The 24,118-nt window shown below is 41.8% G+C and overlaps 1 protein-coding gene across 1 annotated transcript; it reads right to left on the bottom strand.

Moving 5' to 3' along the window:
- Positions 1–663: 663 nt before the first annotated feature.
- On the bottom strand, positions 664–23,063 carry LOC129500202 (zinc finger protein 677-like). Its single transcript, XM_055310378.1, has 4 exons — positions 22,702–23,063; positions 12,263–12,332; positions 8,891–9,017; positions 664–2,992 (listed from the first exon to the last, which is right to left on the bottom strand). Exons 2-4 carry the CDS (start codon positions 12,275–12,277, stop codon positions 1,515–1,517), a joined length of 1,620 nt encoding a protein of 539 aa, XP_055166353.1. The 5' UTR covers positions 12,278–12,332; positions 22,702–23,063; the 3' UTR covers positions 664–1,514.
- Positions 23,064–24,118: the final 1,055 nt, after the last annotated feature.

The following is a 24,118-nucleotide window of genomic DNA, read 5'->3' as shown; positions in this document are numbered from 1 at the left end:
GGAAGGGGTGAGTAAACTCTTCTCATATCCTGTCTCTATTCCTGAAATTTTCTTATTCCCTAACATTTTTCATATGCTTAATACATTTGCCTCTGGGCACCTGGATGGCTCAGTCATTAGAGCTAGCATGTGATTCTTGATCTTGGGGTTGTGAGTTCAAGTCCCTAGGTGTAGAAATTACTTACTAAAATCTTTTTTTAAAAAAATTACACACACAGACACATGTTCTCATGTAAATCAAGGCCACTGCAAATCATGGGTCTCATGTAGGCATAAAAAAAGGCATGTAGAAATATTATCAGATGCACATTCATGAATTGCACTTCAAATGTTTAGAGGGAGAATCTAAAGTTGCAATGCTGTGGTTTTTAAATCACAGTCACAAGTGACAAATATCCAAGGAGCAGATGACGGAGAGAAGAGCTCAGTAAATTATGACCATATATTCATAAAATTGTATGTTGATTCCATCATGGAAAAAAATTGTTGCGATGCCTTTTAGCCTTGACAGCCTGAAGATGTACTGTTAGTCTTTGTTATGAAGTACCATAATGAGACAATATAGACTTGATCTGATAGAAAAAAAACATGATTCATTTAGAATTTTGAAAAAAATGATTAAATTTTATTAATTAAAACATAAGTATAATACATTCTGAATAAAGCAGCATCAGTGTAGTGGTTAAACACAGATCCTATACCTGTACACTGTATTCTGGTTATTTTAAGTTTTCCTCATAATTGCTCTTTTTAGTTCCCCAAAATAAGAATAACTTTTCACTCATCTTTGATATACAACCACTATTTTCATTAAAGGGAGAAATGACCATTATTTCTCCATTATTTCTATCACATAAGCAGTCCCTACTAACACATCATGAAAATCTCAGTCTGTCAGTCTCAAAACCTGCTGTTTCACACTCCTCTGGGAGAGCAATGGTTTCTGATAATCCAGTGGCCCTCTGTTACAGGATCCTGTAGAAAGGATCCTGAACATATTATTTACATCATTGTTTTACATATATTCTCTGCCCAACCCATGTATTCATTTAATTCCACAAAACACTCTATGTTAAAATTCAGCATTCCTTCAGGATACATGGATGTGAATGACTCCCATTTAATAAAGTAGGCCCTTTTATCTTACTGATCTGCTCCCAGAGCCCATCAATGGTAACACATGAAAAACATATAATGAAGATGTAACATTAACAAATTCAGACTTCAGGTCAAAAGACATGAATCATGATTGATGTAGGCCTTTCAAGAAACCTCATGTAATCAAAGTATTTTTAAAGGAAATGCTACATTCCTAAGCTCTTCTTGCTCGACTGACACTCATCTCATGTTTCATGAGTCTTAAAATGATTTTGACTTTTACTTACTGTGAAGAATTTAACATCCAAGGTTGATTAATCTTGGACTAGAGACTTAGTCCTCCCTAGTGTAAATTCTCTGATATAAAGTGTATTGTGAAAAATAGTTAAATGATTTATGTCCCATTTGTTACATTTCTAAGGTTCCTCTCCAGCATGAATTCTTTGGTGAATCCTGAGGTCAGAACATTGTCTAAAGGACTTGCCACATTCAATACATTTGTATGGCTTTTCTCCAGGATGCGTTCTCTCATGACCCCAAAGATGTGAACGTTTGATAAAAGCCTTACCACACACAATACATTTGTATGGTTTCTCTCCGGGATGTATATTTTGATGTCTTATGAGGCTTGAATATTGCTTAAAGGTTTTGCCACACTCATTACACTTGTAAGGTTTCTCTCCAGTATGAATTCTCTGATGAATTGTAAGGTTTGAGTTTTGACTAAAGGCCTTGCCACACACATTACATTTATATGGTTTCTCTCCAGTATGGATTCTTCGGTGAATCCTGAGGGTAGACCACTGTCTAAAAACCTTGCCACATTCGATACATTTGTATGGTTTCTCTCCAGTATGAATTCTCTCATGATCCCAAAGATACGAACGTTTGGTGAAACCCTTACCACACTCATTACATTTGTAAGGTTTCTCTCCAGTATGAATTCTCTCATGACACGAGAGGTCTGAACATTTGATAAAAGCCTTACCACATTCATGACACTTGTGTGGTTTTTCTCCAGTGTGAATTCTCCAATGATTTGTAAGGTGAGAATTTTGATTAAAGACCTTGTCACAGATATTACATTTATATGGTTTCTCTCCCGTATGGATTCTCTGATGTCTTGTGAGGTTTGAGAACTGCTTAAAGGCTTTACCACACTCATTACATTTGTAAGGCCTCTGCTCCGAATGAATTCTCTGATGACTTGTAAGGACTGAATGATGGCTAAAAGTCTTTCCACATTCATTACATTTGTATGATTTTTCTCTAATTTTTGTTTTCTGGTGCTGTGTGAGCAACGAAGGATACATAGAAACTCTTCCATATTTATTACAAAGGTTGGTTTTGATACTAGGAGGAAATCTCTGAAGTGGCACAATTGGAGAACAAGTTTTGACAGGCTTTTCAACTTGATTACATTCATTCATTTTCTCCTCAGTTTGAAATCTCTGCATTTCAGGCAGTTGTGACTGAAAGTTTAATCCAATTCGATTTTCCAAACAATTTGTATATTTGCTTCTTGCATAGACCATATTATTTTTTATTTTTAACGAATTCTTCACTAATGACTTCCCTTGTTTAAAATATTGATATGTACCTTTTCTTAAAGAAACACTCTGCTTTAAAGGTAAGTTAGTTCTGGATTTGCTGTCTTGTTTTTCTTTTCTACCAGTGAGACTTACAGTATCTGTCATGAGCACTCCCCTGGAATTTCTTTCTTCATGTCCACACTTATTCTCAAATTCATACATATTTCCCCAAATTTCCCTTAAATCAAAATCTTCAAGGTCATGGCTTTCCTGTCTTCCCAAAACCACAGGTTGGCATAATTTTCTGTTATTAATTTCTTTCTTTGGTAATAATTCCCTGATCATGAAGCCAGCAGAGCTATCTGAAAGATATAAAAAAAGATAGTCTTCACATTAACTAGAGTTGCAAAATGGATATTACACTAAAAATAATACTTATTGAAGAGATAAAAGCTTCTCAACCAAAGTCTACAAATGTTTAAGAATGCAAAGTGAATAGAATCCTTTAGTAAAAGATGACATGTATTTCAAATTATTTTAAGGGAAACCTTTCTGTCTTTTTTTTTTCTTAAAAAAAAAAAGAGGGAGGGGCAGAAGGAGAGGGATAGAGTATTAAGCAGGCTCCACACCCCAGACAAAGCCCAATGTGGGGCTCCATCTCACAACCCTGAAATCATGACTTTAGCCAAAATCAAGAGTCAGACACTTAACTGAGCCATCGAGGTGCCCCTGAAAACCTGTTTTCAAATGTTCTATGACCAAATTGTTCAAACTATGTAAATTTACATAAGTTCTGAAAGAAAGTGTATTCTTTGACCACCATACCAAAACACACACCAACTGGCAGTAGACAAATGAGTGTCTCATATTGAAAAGAAACAGATATTGGGGGATTTGTGTGGTACAGTCAGTTAAGTGCCTGACTCTTGATTTCAGCTCGTCATGATCTCAGGGTTCTGAGATTGAGCCCAATGTCAGGCTCAGCACTGAGACTGCTTGGGTTTTTCTCTCCCTCTCCCTCTATCCCTCCCCCATTTCTTTCTCTAAAGTAAATAAATCTTTAAAAAAAGAAACATATTATACAAATGTATATTTACAGCATAATTATTATATGCAAATAAATGCTGAAGCACAGCTCTATATGAAGGAATAGATTTTTTGGGGGCAAATAATCCACTTAAAAATTAATAAGAGGGATCCCTGGGTGGCGCAGCAGTTTAGTGCCTGCCTTTGGCCTGGGGCACGATCCTGGAGACCCAGGATCGAATCCCACGTCGGGCTCCCTGCGTGGAGCCTGCTTCTCCCTCTGCCTGTGTCTCTGCCTCTCTCTCTCTCTCTCTCTGTGACTATCATGAATAAGTAAATAAAATCTTTAAAAAAAATTAATAAGAAAAAAATAAAAATAAATAAAAAAATTAAAAATTAATAAGTCAGTAGAGCAGGTGACATATCAGGGTTGTAAGTTTGAGCCCCATTTTAGGTATAGAGATTACTTAAAATCTTCTTAAAAAATTAATGAATAAGATAAAAACATGGAAATTATTAATTGTAAAACTAAAAGGGTTATATGAAAATCAGGAAGAATTTAGTATATCACTAGAATAACAAAATATTCTTAATATCTACTCTAAAGCTATCCATACTCTATGCAGAATAGGCATTTTGGAACATTAACAATTGATAAATTGCAGTCATATTCCAAACTAGATGCTAAAATCCATAATCTATAAATGACAAGTTATTAAATAAAATGTTTTAATTAAACCAAAATAAGTCCAAAAGGTAAATAATAAGTAACTATAATTATACAAAATTATAGACTATGGAATCCTAATGATTTCTCTCTTAAGAACAAGAGAAAGAACTTATATTCCAGAAAATGCACACAAGATGAGAATTGAAAAATATGATGAGAAAAGCTCCCACATATTTTTAGCAGTCTAAGTTACATACATGCCCACTTACTTCTGAAATACCAGTTTTCAGATAGTATTATAAAGAACTGGGTAAAAGTATCAGGATAAAAATCATAGAATATTATAAGTGCATCTCTCCATAAAAACAGTAAGTAAGTTGGCAAAAACTGTCAGTATCAACTTTATCAGCATTCTGGAAACTAAACAAAGGTTTACATCAAACATGTAGATACTTAAGAAAGAGGCAACTATCTCAGTTGGAGAGCTTTTGACATTTTAACTTCTCCTGACCCAATCCAATATAAGAGCAGCCCACATTCCTGGTACAGGTCCCTCTTACTGAGAGTGGCAGAACAGGCTTGAGTCTCAATGAATTGTGATTTTCCTTTGACCTGCCTAGAGGGTCACTGAAAAACTCACTCAAAAAGTTTTGCCTTTACTTTGCTTATTAATTTAAGAGGTGTTATGAGGGGGGCAGTTAAAAAACATACTTAAAGGCAAATGTATTAGCAGATGACAGTTGGGGCACAGAGCAGACAAACTGAAAGCTAGATAATAAGGATTAGAGGGTGAAATGCTTTGGGAAATAAGGGCTTTGAAAAGCTGCAACATATTCCTAGGAATCTAAGTCATGCACATGCCCAGGGCTGGGTCAGTACTCAGAAATCACATGAGGCAGCCCTATGCTGCCTCTGTCAACCTTCATGCTCAGTCAAAAGCACAAGGTAAAGGCTAAGGCACCATTGTAAACTGCCAAGCTGATTTTCAGGTATTCCCAAATATTTATTTATTTTTTTTATTATTTTTTTTATTTATTTATGATAGTCACAGAGAGAGAGAGAGGCAGAGACACAGGCAGAGGGAGAAGCAGGCTCCATGCACTGGGAGCCCGATGTGGGATTCGATCCCGGGTCTCCAGGATGGCGCCCTGGGCCAAAGGCAGGTGCCAAACCGCTGCACCACCCAGGGATCCCTGATTTTCAGGTATTCCCAAACAAACATACAGAGTTTGTTTCCAAAGACTAGGAGTTTTTTGCTTTTTAGGTTTTTTGCTTCCAGGTATTTGAGAAGTTCTGCGTTAAATCATTAGCTGACCACTAAGCCGACCACAGACTTGAGTGGCCACACATGACAAAGAATACAGACTTCACAAATCAATTCAGAAAAATTACTAAACAAACAATAGCAGCTACAATAAGCAGCAACATCCAATGCTAGGGTGAGGGTGTGGGTGGGGGAGAATGTGACTTCCAGAGCTGTCAGAATATTCAAAATGTTTAGCTTTTAAAAAAAAATTATAAGGCATGCAAACTAACAATGATGTATAACCCATATATAGGAAAAAAGACAATTTAATAAAAATTGTCCGTGAGGAAGCCCAGACATCAGACTTTGCTAGACAAAAAGCCACTGTTTTGAATATATTGAAAGAACTAAAATGAAACCATGTGCAAAGAACCAAAGGAAACAATGAAAACAATATTTCCCAAAATAGAGAATCAATAGAGACAGAAATTATAAAAAGGAACCAAAAGAGAAATTCTGGAGCTGAAGAGTACAAAAACTAAAATGGAAAAAGCCCTAAAGGAGCTTAACACTGAACTGAACATGCAGAAGAAAGAACTACCAAACTTGAAGACTAAGTCAGCTGAGATTATCCAATCTCAGCAGCAGAAAGAAAAATGAAGGAGAACCAGAGACCTGTGGGACACCTTCAAGTGTACCAACAAAGATAATGAGAATCCTAGAAAGGACAGAATGAAGAGGACAGAAAAAAATATTTGAAGTAATAAGGCAGAAAAATTCCCAAATTTGATAAAATACATAAATCTATGTATCCAAGGAGTCTGGCAAGCACTGAGTGAGATAAACTAAAATAAGCCCACAGTGAAACACTTCCTAATCAAACTGTTAAGATCCAAACACACAGAATCCTGAAAGCAGTAGTAGGCAGTTCCTTTGCTGAAAGAGATCTTCAATAAAAGTACTCATTGATTTTACACAGAAACTATATGGGCTAGAAGGCAATGGAATGATATTTTCACAGTGCTAAAGAAAAGTAATTCTCTACAAAGAATTCTATATATTTCAAAACTATCCTCCAAAATAGAGGATAACTTAAGACATTGCCAGAAAAACAAAAACTGGGAGTCCTTTGCTAGTAGACCAGTTCAACAAAAAATGGTAAAGGGAATGAATGCAGTTAGTATTAATGTATTTTTGGTTTGTCACTCCTCTTTTTCCCTATTGATTAAAAAAAAACTAATTCTAAATCTACATTGGTGGTCACACAACATATAGAGATATAATCTATGACAATACCAGAGGAAAGAAGGACAGGATATAGAGGAGTTAAGTTTCCATATACAGGTATACCTTGGAGATACTATGGGTTTGGGTCTAGAGCAATACAACATAGTGAATTTAATGAGTTTTTTCATTTCCCAATGGCTATACTATCAGAAAAAATATACCTTCAGTAAAAATTTTTAGGAGACAAAGGGCAATATGTATATTTTAAAAAGGATAATTCATTAAGGAATTATAACAAATATGAACATATATATAAGAGAACCCTAAAATAGAGTGAAACAAACATTTATAGAATTGAAGAGAGAAATAAAAATAGTTCCAGAACAGTATTTGGAGACTTGCAGACCTTTCAAAAGTGGAGCATATACCCAGACAGAAGATCAGTAAGGACACAGATGATTTTAGGCAGACTACGGACCAAGGAGTACTGACAGATGCATAGAAAGCACTCCACCCAGTAAGAGCAAAATACATTCTACTCTACATGTATGTGGAAAATTCTCCAGGATAGACCATAAATCGGTCCATGAAGCAAGTCTCAATAAATTGAAAAAGAGTGAAACCATACAAATTATTTTCTCCAACCACAAAAGAACAAAGCTAGAAATGAATAACTGAAAGAAAACTGGAAAGCTCAAAAATACATGAAAAATTTTAAACACTCAAAAAAACCAAAGGGTCAAAGAAGGAGTCACAAGGGAAATTAGAAAATACTTTGAGAGAAAAGAAACAAAACCACAACACAGCAAACTTATGGCATGGTGTGGTGTGGACATGCTTATATGCCTGCTGAGTGAACAATTTTACTACTGGATTGAAAAGACCCACCCCATTTCTCTGTGAGACACGCTCTCTGATGTGTGGCAAAAGCAGAACTAAAGAAACAGTTGAGGGGTGGGAGGCAGCCTCAAGAGGCATAGAGCTCTGGGGTCCCAGATGCTGATGTTTTCCCACCCCAGGAGTAGGTCTTCCCAGTACACAGAATGGGATGGATCATGGAAAAGGCCTGGTGCCGGGACTGGGGAGGCCTCAGCTCCTATTCATGTGGACTGGGAACAAGAATGGGATGAAGCCAAGAAAGAAAGAGGACCCCTGAAAACCAGCCTCCCAGCACTCCTTGGGGTCAGAGGACCAAAGGAGTCTTAAGGGAGCTCCCAGCTGTCTCAGCCTGTAGAGCATGTGACTCTTGATCTCTGGGTTAGTTTAAGTTCAAGCCCCACATTGGTTGTGGAGATTACTTAAAAATAAAATCTTAAAAAAGGGGGGGGGGTCATAGGGGCATATAATAGAGGCTATAAGTCATTATAAAGATCCTGCCTTGGTCTTTGCATGAGCTAGCAGTTGGGAGGATGCACTGCCACATGTCTGAAGAAAGGAGTGACAAAGGGAAGGGAAGTAAACTTTCCTCCAAGAGCTCACAAGAAGGAAACTTCTGTTTCCCACAGAACTCTCCCAGTAGGAGAAAACTGCCCAAACACTATTAATGATGTGATCCCCTCTCTGCCCTTTTGAGCTCTTCCCTGTGTTCCCACCCATTTGGTTTCTTCACTGTTTTCACTTTACTTCAAAATAAAAATGTTATTCAGGTCAGAAAGAGGGACAATAAGAAAGGAAAATGATATGCTGTGTCTTTTCCAGAATACAATTTAGCCCTTTGTTCAGCTGAGGAGAAGAGGATGTTACAGATGTGTCTAGAAAAATTTCTTCACAAACTTGTCCATTCCTGAATGCTTAAGGGATATTGATATTTTTAAAACAGATATCCAGCTCTCTTCACAAACTACTGAGTCAAAATGTACAGGGATAAAAGTGGGTCCAGAATCAGATATTTTTTGAAGCTGGCCATATAGTTTTGTTCTTACTCAGCTTCTGGAAACACCATTAATCTAGGGAGAATGGAGAGATCATATGAAGAAAAGAGGAGGTGAAAGTTAGATGCTGCCTCATGAAGATTTTCATTTCAGAAGGTACTCAGCCTCAATCTAGGTCAAGCAGGGCAGATCCCAACTTCTAGAGGAATATTATCCTCACCCAGGGAGACCAGGTTCCTGTAGTTCTCCAACATCACGTCCCTGTACAAGGCCCTCTGAGCAGAGTCCAGGCACTCCCACTCCTCCTCAGAGAATTTTATGGCCACATCCTTGAATGTCAACTGTTCCTGAAATGAAAACACATTTCATCAAGGAACCTTGAGTAGAGTTCTCATGTTCACACAAAATGTGACCAGGAAAGAGACAGGATCAGTTCAACTAAAATTAATGTTCTGACTCCATTTTGAGCATGAATAGATAATTGTGAGAAATTTATATGTCCCTAACTTTTCTTATTATGTTTTTCCATCAGAGGATATCAAATCCACTAAATCACTGTAGATTTCCTACTTCTGTGGAAAATAAAGGAACTATGTAAAAGAAAAATATCCAATGTGCCGTTGTTTAGATGGACATGGTACATATTATGTTCTCTACACTAGTGAGAGTTCTGCACACTTAGAGGATCTAGAGCACAAGAGGTATCTTCAGGTGTGACAAATTATATGCAAAAACATAAAATATAAATTTAAATGCCAGTAAAGTCAGGCATTTAACATTATGGAGTTTATTCCATTAACAACGACAACAAAAAATGTCATACATTAATTTAACAGATTAAGTAGAACACAAGTTAATCACAGCAGATCTTTGAAGAAATAATGGATGATTAGAAATCATGCCAAACACATTTAAAAAAAGCTACTATTGAGCAAGACCATTCCACTAAGCATCACAATCCACAGTTAAGCACTGGAAGCATTTCCAACACAGGTGAGGCTGAGGCATGTAGGCCAGCTAGGCCCCTGCCAGTCACTACTGCGTGGTATGCGAGAGGCCTGACGGCGGTGGTACCATAGGAACCACCCATTCCCATTAGCAGCTGTACCAGGACATCTATTTGAAGCATTTCCCAACGCATGTGAAGAAATTAGAAAACTTTACTGAGGGGCACTTGGGTGGCTCAGTCAGTTAAGCATCTGCCTTTGGCTCAGGTCATGATCCCAGGGTTCTGGGATTGAGCCCCACGTTGAGCTCCCTATTCAGTGGGGATCCTGCTTCTCCCTCTCCCACTGCCTGACACTCCTCCTGCTTGTGCACTCTAATAAAGAAATAAAGTCTTGAGAAAAAAAAAAAAAGAAAGAAAGAAAAAACTTCACTGAAAGACAGAACAAAGACATGATCAAAGACTGATAAACCTAATTCTTACTGGAAGATGTGGTGACGTAAAGAAAGACCTCAGGGATTTAGAAATTCAGAGCAATTCAAATTCAGAAGAAACTTGGGATTAAAAAAACAAAGAACAGTCTCCATTATGTTGAGGAGAAATAATCTTGAAAAGAAAACATGGAGAGCCTTGCAAACAACACATGAACCTATTATTGTATGTGTGTTACATGAAACTTTTCAATGAAATGAATAGCTACAAGCTTTTTACACTAAAAAGCCAAATTAATTTAATTTTATTTTTTTAAAAGATTTCATTTATTCATGAGAGACAGAGAGAGAGAGAGACACACAGAGACAGAGACACAGGCAGAGGGAAAAGCAGGCTCCAAGCAGGGAGCCCAACGTGGGACTCAATCCCGGGTCTCCAGGATCAGGCCCTGCCTGGGCTGAAGGCGGCGCTAAACCGCTGAGCCACCAGGGCTGCCCTTAAAAGTAATTTTAAACAAAGAGAGTGCTAAATGGGACACAGTACTTTGAGATTACACTAGGTGAAGTCTCCCAAAGCAAGATCAGAAACCAGAGAGCAAGAAGGAAAGATTTACGTTTCACTGCAAAACACTGATAAAATAAGAAAGACGCAAGCATGTATGTAAAGAATTAAACTACAAAATATAAGATAGCTCCTGAAAATATATCAAAGGAAAACAGCAAAGTATGAAAATCTATGTTTTATTCCACAAAAATAATGAAAGTTACAAGTAGGTAGAAAAAGGAAATACAAGGGATTGTCCTTTTACCTCCAATTTTCAAAACACAAAGAGATTACACTACCAAGTTTTGCTTACATCAGGGGGCAATCTCACATGTTGTTGCACGATGCTGTACTCTGCAGCTTTAGGAGACGTGCCAGACAGAATCTGTCCTCATATGAAATGCACCATCCTTGACCCAGTAATCACAAGTCGAGTTGCCCAACCCAGAGAACTCCTCAGACATCTGCAGAGAGGTCAGTCTGCTCATACACAGCCACTGTGGCATTCCTTCTTTCAGTGAAAAATAGTAAACATCCCATGCATCTTAAGAAAATGCTCTAGTGAGGGTCAAAAAGCAAGCTGTGGCTGTGTTTATTAACATGAAAATAATGTCTAGACACGCTGTGTATGTTTTTTTTAACGTGCAGAATAAAATGTTACAACAAACTTCATTGAGGAGTTTTTTCTAAAATTTTATATTTGTGTAAAAGCATCTTTTATAAAGTTTGAACTGACTCTTGTCACAGAAATGACAACAGTGGTTCCCCACTGAGACATGAACAATGGAGAACATGACAGGAAGGGACACCCCTATATCTTAGTGCCTAAGCTCCTTCTTTGTTTGGAGTTTAATCAATCAATACATCCATACATATATGACTCACTCATGTGATGTTGAAAATAAAACAGATATAATACTTAAAAATAATGGTAAAACCAGAATTTGGCTACAGTCTGATGGTGAAGATAAAGTTCTATGTACATCTTGGCTACCTTACCATCATTTTCACCTAAAACATCTGCTACACAAGAGTTGCTGTGGGAATACCATGGTCTCTGTCGGATAGATGTGCTGACCTTATCATTGGTTATTTAGGTTGATTCCATATTTTAAAACCAATTATGGAATAAAACATCCTCTACTGATATGTTTCTGAACTTTATTCTACATCATTAGTATTTTAGAATCAGAAACACCATGGTTTGCTTGTTTAGCACTGAATGCAAAAGCCAGGCAGAACCCATCTACTCTTGTTATACTTCTTTTCTAGAATTTTCCAACTATTCGTACACACTAATACATGACTTCTACATGTAGGTCCTTTGATCCTAGTATACAGAGAGCTAACAATGCATGAAGAGGCAGCCCCTAAAACAAACCCTGCTGCCCAACTGTCCTGACACCATGGGGCCCACACTCATCTCCAACCCACACCTGCTATGAAGGCCAGCAGCACACGCCTGGGGGGCAGCCTCCTCACAGGTTCTACATCACTGGTGCACCGTGAGATGGAATCTATGTGAAGAGGAGAGGGACTGAAGGAAGGCCCGGGGAGTGTGGTGGACACACACAGCTCACGTGGACAAGTCAGAGTCAGAGAAGATGAGCGAGTCCAAGAAGGGCACAGCAAGAGGGAGAGATGGAAAAACAACCAACAATATGACTTTACCTGACAAACAGCCATGCCTGACTCCTTCCTTCCTCCTTCCTCAGACAAGATCAGTCTTGAGAATTCAGTCCTGAGGGTCAAGAATATGCAGCTGAATGCTTAGAATCATCTCCGTCCTTCCTGTACCACAACCTCACACGGGAAGACCTCTCCCTGGGGAGACAACCGTCCCTGCTGCCACTGCCACAGGAGACTCAGGGACCATGAACCCCTCCAGACACCAACAGAAATGATTGTTCCCAGCGCATTCTTAAGAACTGGCCCCCGCCTTGGGGAAGTCCCCCCCTCACTACAGCAGTGGGGACCTGGGCTGGTCCCACACTCCCCTCCAGGTCACAGACCCGTCCTGACCACACCCCACACAGAGCAGGGCCCCCTCCCCTCTCCCTGGATCAGGAGCTGCTGTCAGCCTCAGAAACGGAGGACCTAGGGCTTTGCTGCTCAATGCTGGAGACCCATCAGGAGCACCTGGGATACTTCACTAGCACTGACGCTGGGCCTTATCCCCCCAGACTACTGGAAGGGGAATCTCTGGGAGGGAGCACAAGAGCTAAATCTGCAAAATGTCTCAGCCATCCAGGGTGCAGCTGGGTGGAGCACACTCACAGGAGGCCAACCCAGCACACCTCCTGCCTTCTGGCTCTGCTCTCCCCTGGGGCGGCATTGCTATCATGAGCAGTCAAGAGTAGAAAGGGAAGGAGCAGAGAGAGACATGCAGAGCAGGCAAGAGGCACCAGAACTGGGGGTTAGGGAGTAGCTGGATGTTAAAACAAGTGGGAGCTGGGGGGGGGGGGACACAAGACAGAGCAGGCACCACTGAAAGGTTATATCAGAACAAAGACCTGAGGGAGGAAGGGAGGAAGAGATTTTGCCACCTGCATATGAGGGGCCAGAAAATTCTAGGCAGAAGGATGCCTATATGAAGACCCTGGGGTAGTGGCATTCTGGGCTCCAGAAAGGTCAAGGGAGCCCTGTATGGCTGGAGTGGGGTGAGTGGAAGAGATAAGGAGGAGCTAAGATCAGAGATATTAAACAAAACAGATCAGAGTGGGCTGAATTTTTCAAACTTTCCCCCCATATGTCAGAAGGCTTTTTGGAAACCATGTATTCCCTTATCCATTTTGAGTAAACATCTAATTTTTATTTCTTTTGTCCTAAGTTAAAACATTAACAAGTAATGTCAGGGGATCCCTGGATGGCTTAGCGGTTTAGTGCCTGCCTTCGGCCCAGGGCATGGTCCTGGAGACCCGGGATCGAGTCCCACATCGGGCTCCCTGCATGGAGCCTGCTTCTCCCTCTGCCTCTCTCTCTCTCTCTCTCTCTCTCATGAATAAATAAAATAAAGTCTTTTAAAAAAAGTAATGTCTTGTATACTCTGCAAACATGCCTGGACTGAGAAGTGGGGAGGTCCCTGGTGACTCAGACAGGGAAAGGCTCACTGGCATAGTAGATATGAAAGTGAAAACTGGGGGTACAAGGGTGGCCCAGTCAGTTAAGCATCTGCCTTCAGCTCATCACTTCAGGGTCCTGGGATTAAGCCCTGAGTCAGGCTCCCTGCTCAGCCAAGAGTCTGCTTCTCCCTCTCCTTCCTCCCCTCTGCTCATGCATTCTCCTCTCTCTCTAATAAATAAAATTGTTCTTTAAAAAAGTGAGAACTGGAAGCAACACATAAATCAGAGTATAAACACGTGTTTAGTGTGTTCTGCTCTGAAATGGAGCATAAGAAAGGGCACTTACCAGAGTGGAAAATGTAGCTAATAAAGGTTTTTTTTATTTTAAAGGGAGGAGAATGTAGTAAAAGGCCTTTCTGTGGATTGTTTTAAAGATGGGGCGATATAGGGGCAGGGCAAGATGGCGGAGGAGTAGGGTGCCCAAGTCACCTGTCCCCACCAATTGACCTAGATAACTTTCAAATCACCCTGAAAACCTAAGAATTCGACCTGAAATTTAAAGAGAAAACAGCTGGAACGCTACAGAGAGAAGGGTTTTCGCTTCTAAAAAGGAAGGCGGAAAAAAATAAAAAAGAATCAAGTGGGGGAGGAGCCAGGCTTAGGCCTGCGGGGAGGGTGGGGGGAGCCTCCTGGACAGGAAAGCCCTGCCCCAGAGAACCAGGAACTCTAAAAATCCGCACCGGATTCTTCCCAGACTGAAAGGCGCTTAGCAGGGAACTCGGGCAGAATCATAAGAGGGGCAGTGGAGCCTCCAGGTTCCCGGGGTCACTAACAGAGGAAGCATGCCACAGATTGTGGGCGGATCTCGGTAAAGGGCTGGGGCACGCAGCTGGCGGGGTCTCAGGAGCAGCTCAAGTGGCGGCTTGGGACGGAGAGGGCTGCGCCCTGAAGCCTTCGGGAGCTGCGGCCTTAGGAGCACGATCCCAGCAGCGCAGGCCCCAAGGCGCGGGGGCCGGGGGGAGACACAGCCCACGATCCTGTACTCCCCCCGGGACAGGCGGAGGTGGGTAGGGCATCAGACAGCAAGGACTCTCCAGCCACCGGGCACCCCCAGCCCTGGAGCATCCAGGCCAGTGCAGACAGTGAGACCCCGGTAGTTACTGCGGGAGCTGACTCCAGAGCTGGACACCTGGCTGCCGCTGGTGCTGTCGTTCTTCCTGGGACAGAGCTAGCCGCCAGGGAACAGGGGCCTCACGGGGTAAACAGCTCCCACTGAGCCGCGCACCTGGCACAGGGTAGGGCAGCTCCCCCAGGTGCACACACCTGAGAATTAGCACAGCAGGCCACTCCCCCAGAAGACCCACTGGAAGAACAGGGGGAAGAGCAAATTCTTGATCAAGCAGCGCTGCAAAGCTCCAAGGGAAGTCAAGGGATTTACAATATATAGAACCAGACAGTACCCCTCCTATTTTTTTTCTTCCTTTCTCCAGTACAACTCATTTTTTTTTATCAGACTGTAAATTTCCAATTTTTTTCTCTTTTCCCACCTTAACCACAAAATTTTACCACCTCTTCATTTTTAAGATTTTTCCTTTTTGACTCTCATATTTCTACAATTACAGGTCCTAGATATATTTTCCACTTCTAGATTCCGTTCAACATACACAACTTAATTTTGGGAGACATACAAGATATGTTTTCTTTTGTGTTTTTTTGTTTTATCTGCCTCATTTTGTTCGACAATGGCAGAGGTTAATACCTTCTAAAACATGACCACAGCATGCACCCAGAACCAAGTGATATACCATGTGGTTCATTCTGTGAGATTCCTTTTTTTTTTTAAGATTTTATTTATTTATTCATGATAGAGACAGAGAGAGAGAGAGGCAGAGACACAGGCAGAGGAAGCAGGCTCCACGCCAGGAGCCATTCGCAGGACTCGATCCCAGGACCCCATGATCGCACCCGGGCCAAAGGCAGGCGCTAAACCACTGAGCCACCCAGGGATCCCCCTCATTCTGTGAGATTCCTAATACTAATTCTGCCCCCATCTTTTATCTCACTTATGTTTTGGTGGTCAATGTTGGGGCTCTCTACAACTATTTCTGGTTTATAGAAATTAGGGACTGAGCATCTAATATACAGAACTTAATATACTCAGAAACAAGAGGATCACCCTCTAGAATGCCTCAGGTAGACTACATTCTCCCTCCACTACAACTTCGTCACCACCACCATCTCCCGGGCCCACTCCCATTTCTTTCTACTTTTTTTCCCTCTTCTTTAGGAAGGCCCTTTATTTTTTTACTACTTTGTTTTAAAACTTGTTTTTCACTGTAGCGCCTTTTGTTTTATTACTTCTGATCTTTGTTTTCAATTTCTGGTTTCTGACCTTGGCAGAATCATCAAGGTGAAATTTACCTAGGTCATCGTTGATATTCTTGACTCGGCCTGCTCATACAGCCACTCTGCACTGAGCAAAATGACTAGAAAGAAGGAACTCATCACAAAAGAAAGAATCAGAAACAGTACTCTCTCCCACAGAGTTACAGAATTTGGATTACAATTTGATGTCAGAAAGCCAATTCAGAAGCACAATTATAAAGCTACTGGTGGCTCTGGAAAAAAGCATAAAGGATTCAAGAGATTTCATGACTGCAGAATTTAGATTGAATCAGGCCAAAATTAAAAATCAATTAAATGAGATGCAATCTAAACTGGAGGTCCAAACAATGAGGGTTAATGAGGTAGAAGAAAGAGTGAGTGACATAGGAGACAAATTGATGTCAAGGAAGGAAGCTGAGGAAAAAGAGAAAAACAATTAAGAGACCAAGAGGAAAGGTTAGGGGAAATAAATGACAGCCGCAGAAGGAAAAAATGTTTAATTGGGGTTCCAGAGGGTGCCGAGAGGGCCAGAGGGCCAGAAAGCATATTTGAACAAATCATAGCTGAGAACTTCCCTAATTTGGGGAGGGAAACAGGCATTCAGATCCAGGAGATATACAGGTCCCCCCGCCCCCCCCCCCAAAAAAAAAACAAAAAACAAAAACTTGTTCAACACCTCGACATTTAACATTTAATAGTGAAACCTGCAAATTCCAAAGATAAAGAGAATATCCTTATGGCAGTGAGAGACAAGAGATCCCTATCTTATATGGGGAGAAATATCAGATTAACAGCAAACCTCTCCACAGAGACTGGCAGGCCAGAAAGGGCTGGAAGGATATATTCAGGGTCCTGAATGAGAAGAACATGCAGCCAAGAATGCTCTATTCAGCAAGGCTCTCATTCGGAATAGAAGGAGAGATAAAGAGCTTCCAAGATAGGCCGAAACTGAAAGAATATGTGACCACCAAACCAGCTCTGCAAGAAATGTTAAGGGGGGCTCTGTAAAAGAAAGAGCAAGCCCAAAGAACCCACAAAAACAGGGACTGAATAGGTATTACAATGACACTAAATTCATATCTTTCAACAGTTACTCTGAACCTGAATGGGCTTAATGATCCCATCAAAAGACATAGGGTTTCAGACTGGATAAAAAAAGCAAGACCCATCTACTCGCTCTCTATAAGAGACTCATTTTAGACCTAAGGACACCTACAGCCTGAAAATAAAAGGTTGGAGAACCATTTACCATTCAAATGGTTCTCAAAAGAAAGCAGGGATAGCAATCCACATATCAGATAAATTAAAGTTTATCCTAAAGACTGTAGTAAGAAATGAAGAGGGACAGTATATCATACTTAAAGGGTCTATCCAACAAGAAGACCTAACAATCATGAATATTTATGCCCTAATGTGGAAGCTGACAAGTATATCAATCAATTAATAAGCAAAGTAAAGACACATTTAGATAATAATACACTAATACTGGGAGACTTCAACACGGCACTCTCTGCAAATGACAGATATTCTAAGCACAACATCTCCAAAGAAAGAAGAGCTTTAAATGATGCACTGAACCAGATGGATTTCACAGATATTTACAGAACTTTACATCCAAATGCTACTGAATAAACATTCTTCTCAAGTGCACATGGAAATTTCTCAAGAATAGACCACATACTGGGTCACAAATTGGGTCTCAACCAACACCAAAAGATTGGGATTGTCCCCTGCATATTTTCAGACCACAATCCTTCGAAACTTGAACTCAATCACAAGAAGAAACTTGGAGGAAACTCAAACATGTGGAGGTTAAAGAGCATACTGCTAAAATATGAATGGGTCAACTACGAAATTAGAGAAGAATTAAAAAGATTCATGGGAAATCTTGTGTATCGTCCATTATCATGTGTAATCAATAAACGATTTAATATTCTCTTGAAAAAAAAGATTCATGGAAACTAATGAAAATGAAGATACAACTGTTTAAAATCTTTGGGACAGCAAAAGCAGTCCTAAGAGGGAAATATATCACAATACAAGCATCCCTCAAAAAAATTGGAAAAAATTCAAGTACACAAGCTAACCTTGCACCTAAAGGAATTGGAGAAAGAACAGCAAATAAAACCTACAACAAGCAGAAGAGAATTAATAAAGATTCAAGCAGAACTCAATGAAATAGAGACCAGAAGAACTGTAGAACAGATCAACAAAACCAGGAGTTGCTTCTTTGAAAGAATTAATAAGATACATAAACCATTAGCCAGACTTCTTAAAAAAAAAAGGGGGGGGGATCCCTGGGTGGCGCAGCGGTTTGGCGCCTGCCTTTGGCCCAGGGCGCGGTCCTGGAGACCCGGGATCGAGTCCCACGTCGGGCTCCCAGTACGTGGAGCCTGCTTCTCCCTCTGCCTGTGTCTCTGCGCCTCTCTCTCTCTCTCTCTGTGACTATCATAAATAAATAAAAAAAAAAATTAAAAAAAGGGCTCAAGTTAATAATTCAAGAATCAAAAAGGAGAGATCACAACCAATACCGAGGAAATACAAACGATTTTAAAAACATTTTATGAGCAGCTATATGCCAATAAATTAGGCAATCTAGAAGAAATTGATGCATTTCTGGAAACCCACAAACTACCAAAACTGGAACAGGAAGAAATAAAAAACCTGAACAGGCCAATAACCAGGGAGGAAATTGAAGCAGTCATCAAAAACCTCCCAAGACACAAAAGTCCAGCGCCAGATGGCTTCCCAGGGGATTTCTATCAAACGTTTAAAGAAGAAATCATACCTATTCTACTAAAGCTGTTTGGAAAGACAGAAAGAGACGGAGTACTTCTAAACTCATTCTATGAGGCCAGCATCACCTTGATTCCATTACCAGACAAAGACCCCACCAAAAAGGAGAATTATAGACCAATATCCCTGATGAACATGCAAAAATTCTCAACAAGATACTAGCCAATAGGATACAACAGTACATTAAGATTATTCATCATGACCAAGTGGGATTTATCCCGGGGATGCAAGCCTGGTTCAACACTCATAAAGCAATCAACATGACAGATCATATCATCAAGAGAAAAACAAGAATCATATGATCCTCTTCAGATGCAGAGAAAGCATTTGACAAAATACAGCATCCATTCCTGATCAAAACTCTTCAGAGTGTAGGGATAGGGAACATTCCTCAGTGTCTTAAAAGCCATCTATGAAAAGCCCACAGCAAATATCATTCTCAATGGGGAAGCACTGGGAGCCTTTCCCCTAAGATCAGGAACACGATAGGGATGTGCACTCTCACCACTGCTATTCAACATAGTACTAGAAGTCCTAGCCTCTGCAATCAGACAACAAAAAGACATTAAAGGCATTCAAATTGGCAAAGAAGAAGTCAAACTCTCCCTCTTCGCCGATGACATGATACTCTACATAGGAAACCCAAAAGACTCCACCCCAAGATTGCTAGAACTCATACAGCAATTTGGCAGTGTGGCAGGATACAAAATCAATGCCCAGAAGTCAGTGGCATTTCTATACACTGACAATGAGACTGAAGAAAGAGAAATTAAGGAGTCAATCCCATTTACAATTGCACCCAAAAGCATAAGATACCTAGGAATAAACCTAACCAAAGAAGTAAAAGATCTATACCCTACAAACTACAGAACACTTCTGAAAGAAACTGAGGAAGACACAAAGAGATGGAAAAATATTCCATGCTCATGGATTGGAAGAATTAATATTGTGAAAATGTCAATGCTACCCAGGGCAATTTACATGTTTAATGCAATCCCTATCAAAATACCATGGACTTTCTTCATAGAGTTGGAACAAATCATCTTGTGGAATCAGAAAAGACCCTGAATAGCCAGGGGCATATTGAAAAAGAAAACCAGAGCCAGGGGTATCACAATGCCAGATTTCAAGTTGTACTACGAAGCTGTGATAATCAAGACAGTATGGCACTGGCACAAAAAGAGACACATAGATCAATGGAATAGAATAGAGAATCCAGAAATGTGCCCTCAACTCCTTGGTCAACTAATATTCGACAAAGCTGGAAAGACTATCCACTGGAAAAAGGACAGTCTCTTCAATAAATGGTGCTGGGAAAATTGGACATCCACATGCAGAAGAATGAAACTGGACCACTCTCTTACACCATACACAAAGATAAACTCAAAATGGATGAAAGATCTAAATGTGAGACAAGAACCCATCAGAATCCTAGAGAAGAACATAGGCAACACCTTTTTTGAACTTGGCCACAGGAACTTCTTGCAAGATACATCCATGAAGGCAAGGAAACAAAAGCAAAAATGAACTATTGGGACTTCATCAAGATAAAAAGCTTCTGCACAACCAAAGAAACAGTCAACAAAACTAAAAGACAACCTACAGAATGGGAAAAGATATTTGCAAATGATATATCAGATAAAGGGCTACTATCCAAGATCTATAAAGAACTTATTAAACTCAACGGCAAAGAAACAATTCAATTATGAAATGGGCCAAAGACATGAACAGAAATTTCCAGAGGAAGACATACTCTTGGCCAACAAGCACATGAGAAACTGCTCTGCATCACCTGCCATCAGGGAAATACAAATCAAAACCACAATGAGATACCACCTCACACCAGTGAGAATGGGGAAAATTAACAAGGCAGGAAACAACAAATGTTGGAGAGGATGTGAAGAAAGGGGAACCCTCTTACACTGTTGGTGGGAATGTGAACTGGTACAGCCACTCTGGAAAACTGTGTGGAGGTTCCTCAAAGAGTTAAAAATAGAACTGCCCTACGACCCAGCAATTGCACTACTCGGGACTTACGCCAAAGATACAGATGCAGTGAAACACTGGACACCTGCACCGCAATGTTTATAGCAGCAATGTCCGCAATAGCCAAACTGTGGAAGGAGCCTCGGTGTCCATCAAAAGACGAATGGATAAAGATGTGGTTTATGTATACAATGGAATATTAGCCATCAGAAACGACAAATATCTACCATTTGCTTCAATGTGGATAGAACTGGAGGGTATTATATTGAGTGAAGTCAGTCAGTCGGAGAAGGACAAACATTATATGGTCTCATTTATTCGTGGAATATAAAAAATAGTGAAAGGGATTAAAAGGGAAAGGAAGAAAATGAGTGGGAAATATCAGTGAGGGTGACAGAACATGAGAGACTCCTACTCTGGGAACCGACCAAGGGGTGGTGGAAAGGGAGATGAGTAGGGGGTTGAGGGATGGCAAATCGAACTCCAATAAAAACATATACAAAAAAAAAAAAAAAAGATGGGGCAATACCACCACATGTATATGGTGAACAAAGTAACTGCCTAAAGGTAAGGTAGGAATTGATGAGCAGTGGCAGGGTCTAAAGGATCCTGAGACTGTTGTACTGTTGTACATTACGGCCCTTCTGCAGCTGTTCACAGAGACCCACCTCCAGCAAGCCTGCCCCAGTGAAAACCCCCACCACCTGGGCCCCAGTCCCCCACTTTTTGCCTTCTTGACTCAGACACTCCTGCAAGTTTCCATGGTGTTTGTTCTGCATTCCCAGTGGACACCCCACACTACTACAGGACAGAACCTCTGAATCATCTATACACTGTTGAAGAATCCCAAACTGTTCCTTACATCAATCTTTGGTTTTGGCAAAAAGACACACAGCAACCCAGGATCTGATATGCTCCTATTTTGGAGTCTGTACCCAAAAGTCAGGCACCTCCACAATGTCATAACATAAAAGTAACGTCTGTCACGATCTACATACTCTAAGACTCAAGTATTGTCTAATGCAACGTCCCAGTATGTCGTTTGTATCCCACAAAACACCATACCTTCAGTAATGTTTTGCCCTTAATAATGAGATCCTCCACCAAAACCACTACAGATTGCCCCCCAAGTGGTGACATTTTCTCTTCAACCCCTTATGGGTCCTAAGAAACCCCAGCGAAGTCAACCAGGTAAACACCAGAGGGCGTGTCCTGAATCCACCCCCTGGGGATTCAGGCACAAACTGCCCCAGGGCTGGTCCTTGTAAACTGACTCAGCTACACGGAGCAGCAGCCTCTTCATCACAGCAGCCGGCTGGGCAGCCAGTGTCCGATGTCTGGTCAGTGCCGGAAAGAAAAGCCTGCTCCTTCCCTCAAATTGGACCAACTCCGGAAAGTCACCCCACCTCCGGAGCTCCCAGCGGAGCCCTCAGCCTTACAATGGAGTCTGGATTTTTTCCTGAGGGCAACAGGAAGCCAATGAAGGGATTACAGCCAGGGGACGCCCTCCCTGCTCTGTTAGTCCGTCTGCGACCTCCGTCACCCTTCGCCCCTCCTGCCGTCCCCGCATCACCTGTCTACCAAGGTCCCAATTCTTCTATTCCTCCCCCATTGTCTCAGAAGATGAATCTGCTCCTTGCTGCCCCACTCCTATCACCAGTTAAGGCCGCTCTCGTCCAATGTGCTATCCTTCACCGCCCTGGAGATATATTTTAATCTAGATTCCTCTATTTTTTTTTTCCTACTTCCACTTTTCTCTGGCTCGCTCCACTCTTACGGTCTCTCCACATCCACCCTCTCTTTCTTCCTTCCTTCCTCTCACACGTAGTCTTTCTTATTCTCCCTCAGACTCTCTGCTTCGCCCCGCACCCTCACACTCACAGGTACGGACTGCAGACGTCCTTTGCCCGGGAAGAACACTTTCCAGGAGGGCTTCAGGAACGCACACACACCGTGACACGCACGGCCAGTGGCATGCAGGTTGTGCGGAAGGCACTCCTAAGGCGGGGAGTAGTACAAAGTGCAGTGCTAAGGCGGAGGGCGGGCTCCGGAGTTGGTGCAGATGGAGGCGGCGTCAGGAGAGAGAGGTGTGCCTGCAGAACCCCAAGGCCATGGAGATGTGGGGTCGAGGTCTGCACGATCGCGTCCGCCCTGGGGGCCAGCGAGGAAAGACTTTACACAGCGTGGCGGAGAGGGGAAGGGCCGGAGGTGCGGGAGTCCGGGAAGGGTTTTCAGCAGGAAAGAGACCCGGCAGGCGCTGTCTACCTGGACGGAAGGCGGAAAGGCTGGGGGGCGGGAACGCGCCTCAGCGATTTTAACTCGAAACAGACTTGGACCCCTGGATCCGCAGTGGAGCTCCCAAGCCTGGAGTGTCTGACGGTGCTGCCGGGACAAGCGGGCGAAGGCATTTTAACGTACGTGGAGACCCCGGAATCCCGGGTGCTGCGGCTCGGAGCCGGGGGCGGGGGGAGCGTCCCGCAGAGACCACTGAAGAACCAGAAAATCTGACACCACTTACCTGATGGTGCCCTTCGCTCCGCTTCCGGGTCTCTGCAGGAGAGTGCGCGTGTGCAGCTTGGGGGGGGGGGCGGGGACAAGCCGCGACGGTGGCCTGGACTGGGCAAAAAGTGCGCAGCTGAAGGGACGTGGCCAAGCTTAGGGGCGGGGTCTGGACCTCCGCGCAGCCTCCGGACGTTTCCCGCCCTTTCAGCCCAATAATACCGTACTTTCCGCTTTTGAATTTCTTTTAATTTCTTTGGTGTCTCACGGACCGAACAGTCTCCTGGCTATTTTAAATTAATATTTCAAACGACTTAAAATGAAAGACCAGGGATCCCTGGGTGGCGCAGCGGTTTGGCGCCTGCCTTTGGCCCAGGGCGCGATCCTGGAGACCCGGGATCGGATCCCACGTCGGGCTCCCGGTGCATGGAGCCTGCTTCTCCCTCTGCCTGTGTCTCTGCCTCTCTCTCTCTCTCTCTCTGTGACTATCATAAATAAATAAAAATTAAAAAAAAAAAAAAAAAAAAAAAAAATGAAAGACCAGAGTTGTGAGAGAGTTGTGAGAGCCAAGATGTTTTCCTGTTAAATTGAAAACGGTTTAAGTCAAAGCGCTCTTTGCCAGCAGGCAGTGTTGGAATATAATTAAAAACAACATCGTCTCCCATCCCAGCAATCCTCTCCACAAAGGCAGTAGAGAAAGAGAACATTTTCATTAGTGAATAAGCATTAAACCAGAACGTGATGTGCATCACAGGCAATCTTGAGAGATTGCAAAGATGAATCTCACCCTGTCACAAAG

This window comes from Nyctereutes procyonoides, unplaced genomic scaffold, assembly GCF_905146905.1.
Source record: "Nyctereutes procyonoides isolate TBG_1078 unplaced genomic scaffold, NYPRO_anot_genome, whole genome shotgun sequence".
Taxonomy (NCBI): domain Eukaryota; kingdom Metazoa; phylum Chordata; class Mammalia; order Carnivora; family Canidae; genus Nyctereutes; species Nyctereutes procyonoides.
Note: the sequence above shows the minus strand (reverse complement) of the source record. Positions and strands in the feature narration are given on the sequence as shown.

What these genes read in the sequence shown, in the direction of transcription:
- LOC129500202 (XM_055310378.1), bottom strand. An exon ending in CAGGAACCTGGTCTCCCTGG is followed by an intron (nt 2,993 to 8,890) that starts GTGAGGATAATA and finishes TATATCTTTCAG; the next exon opens with ATAGCTCTGCTGGCTTCATG.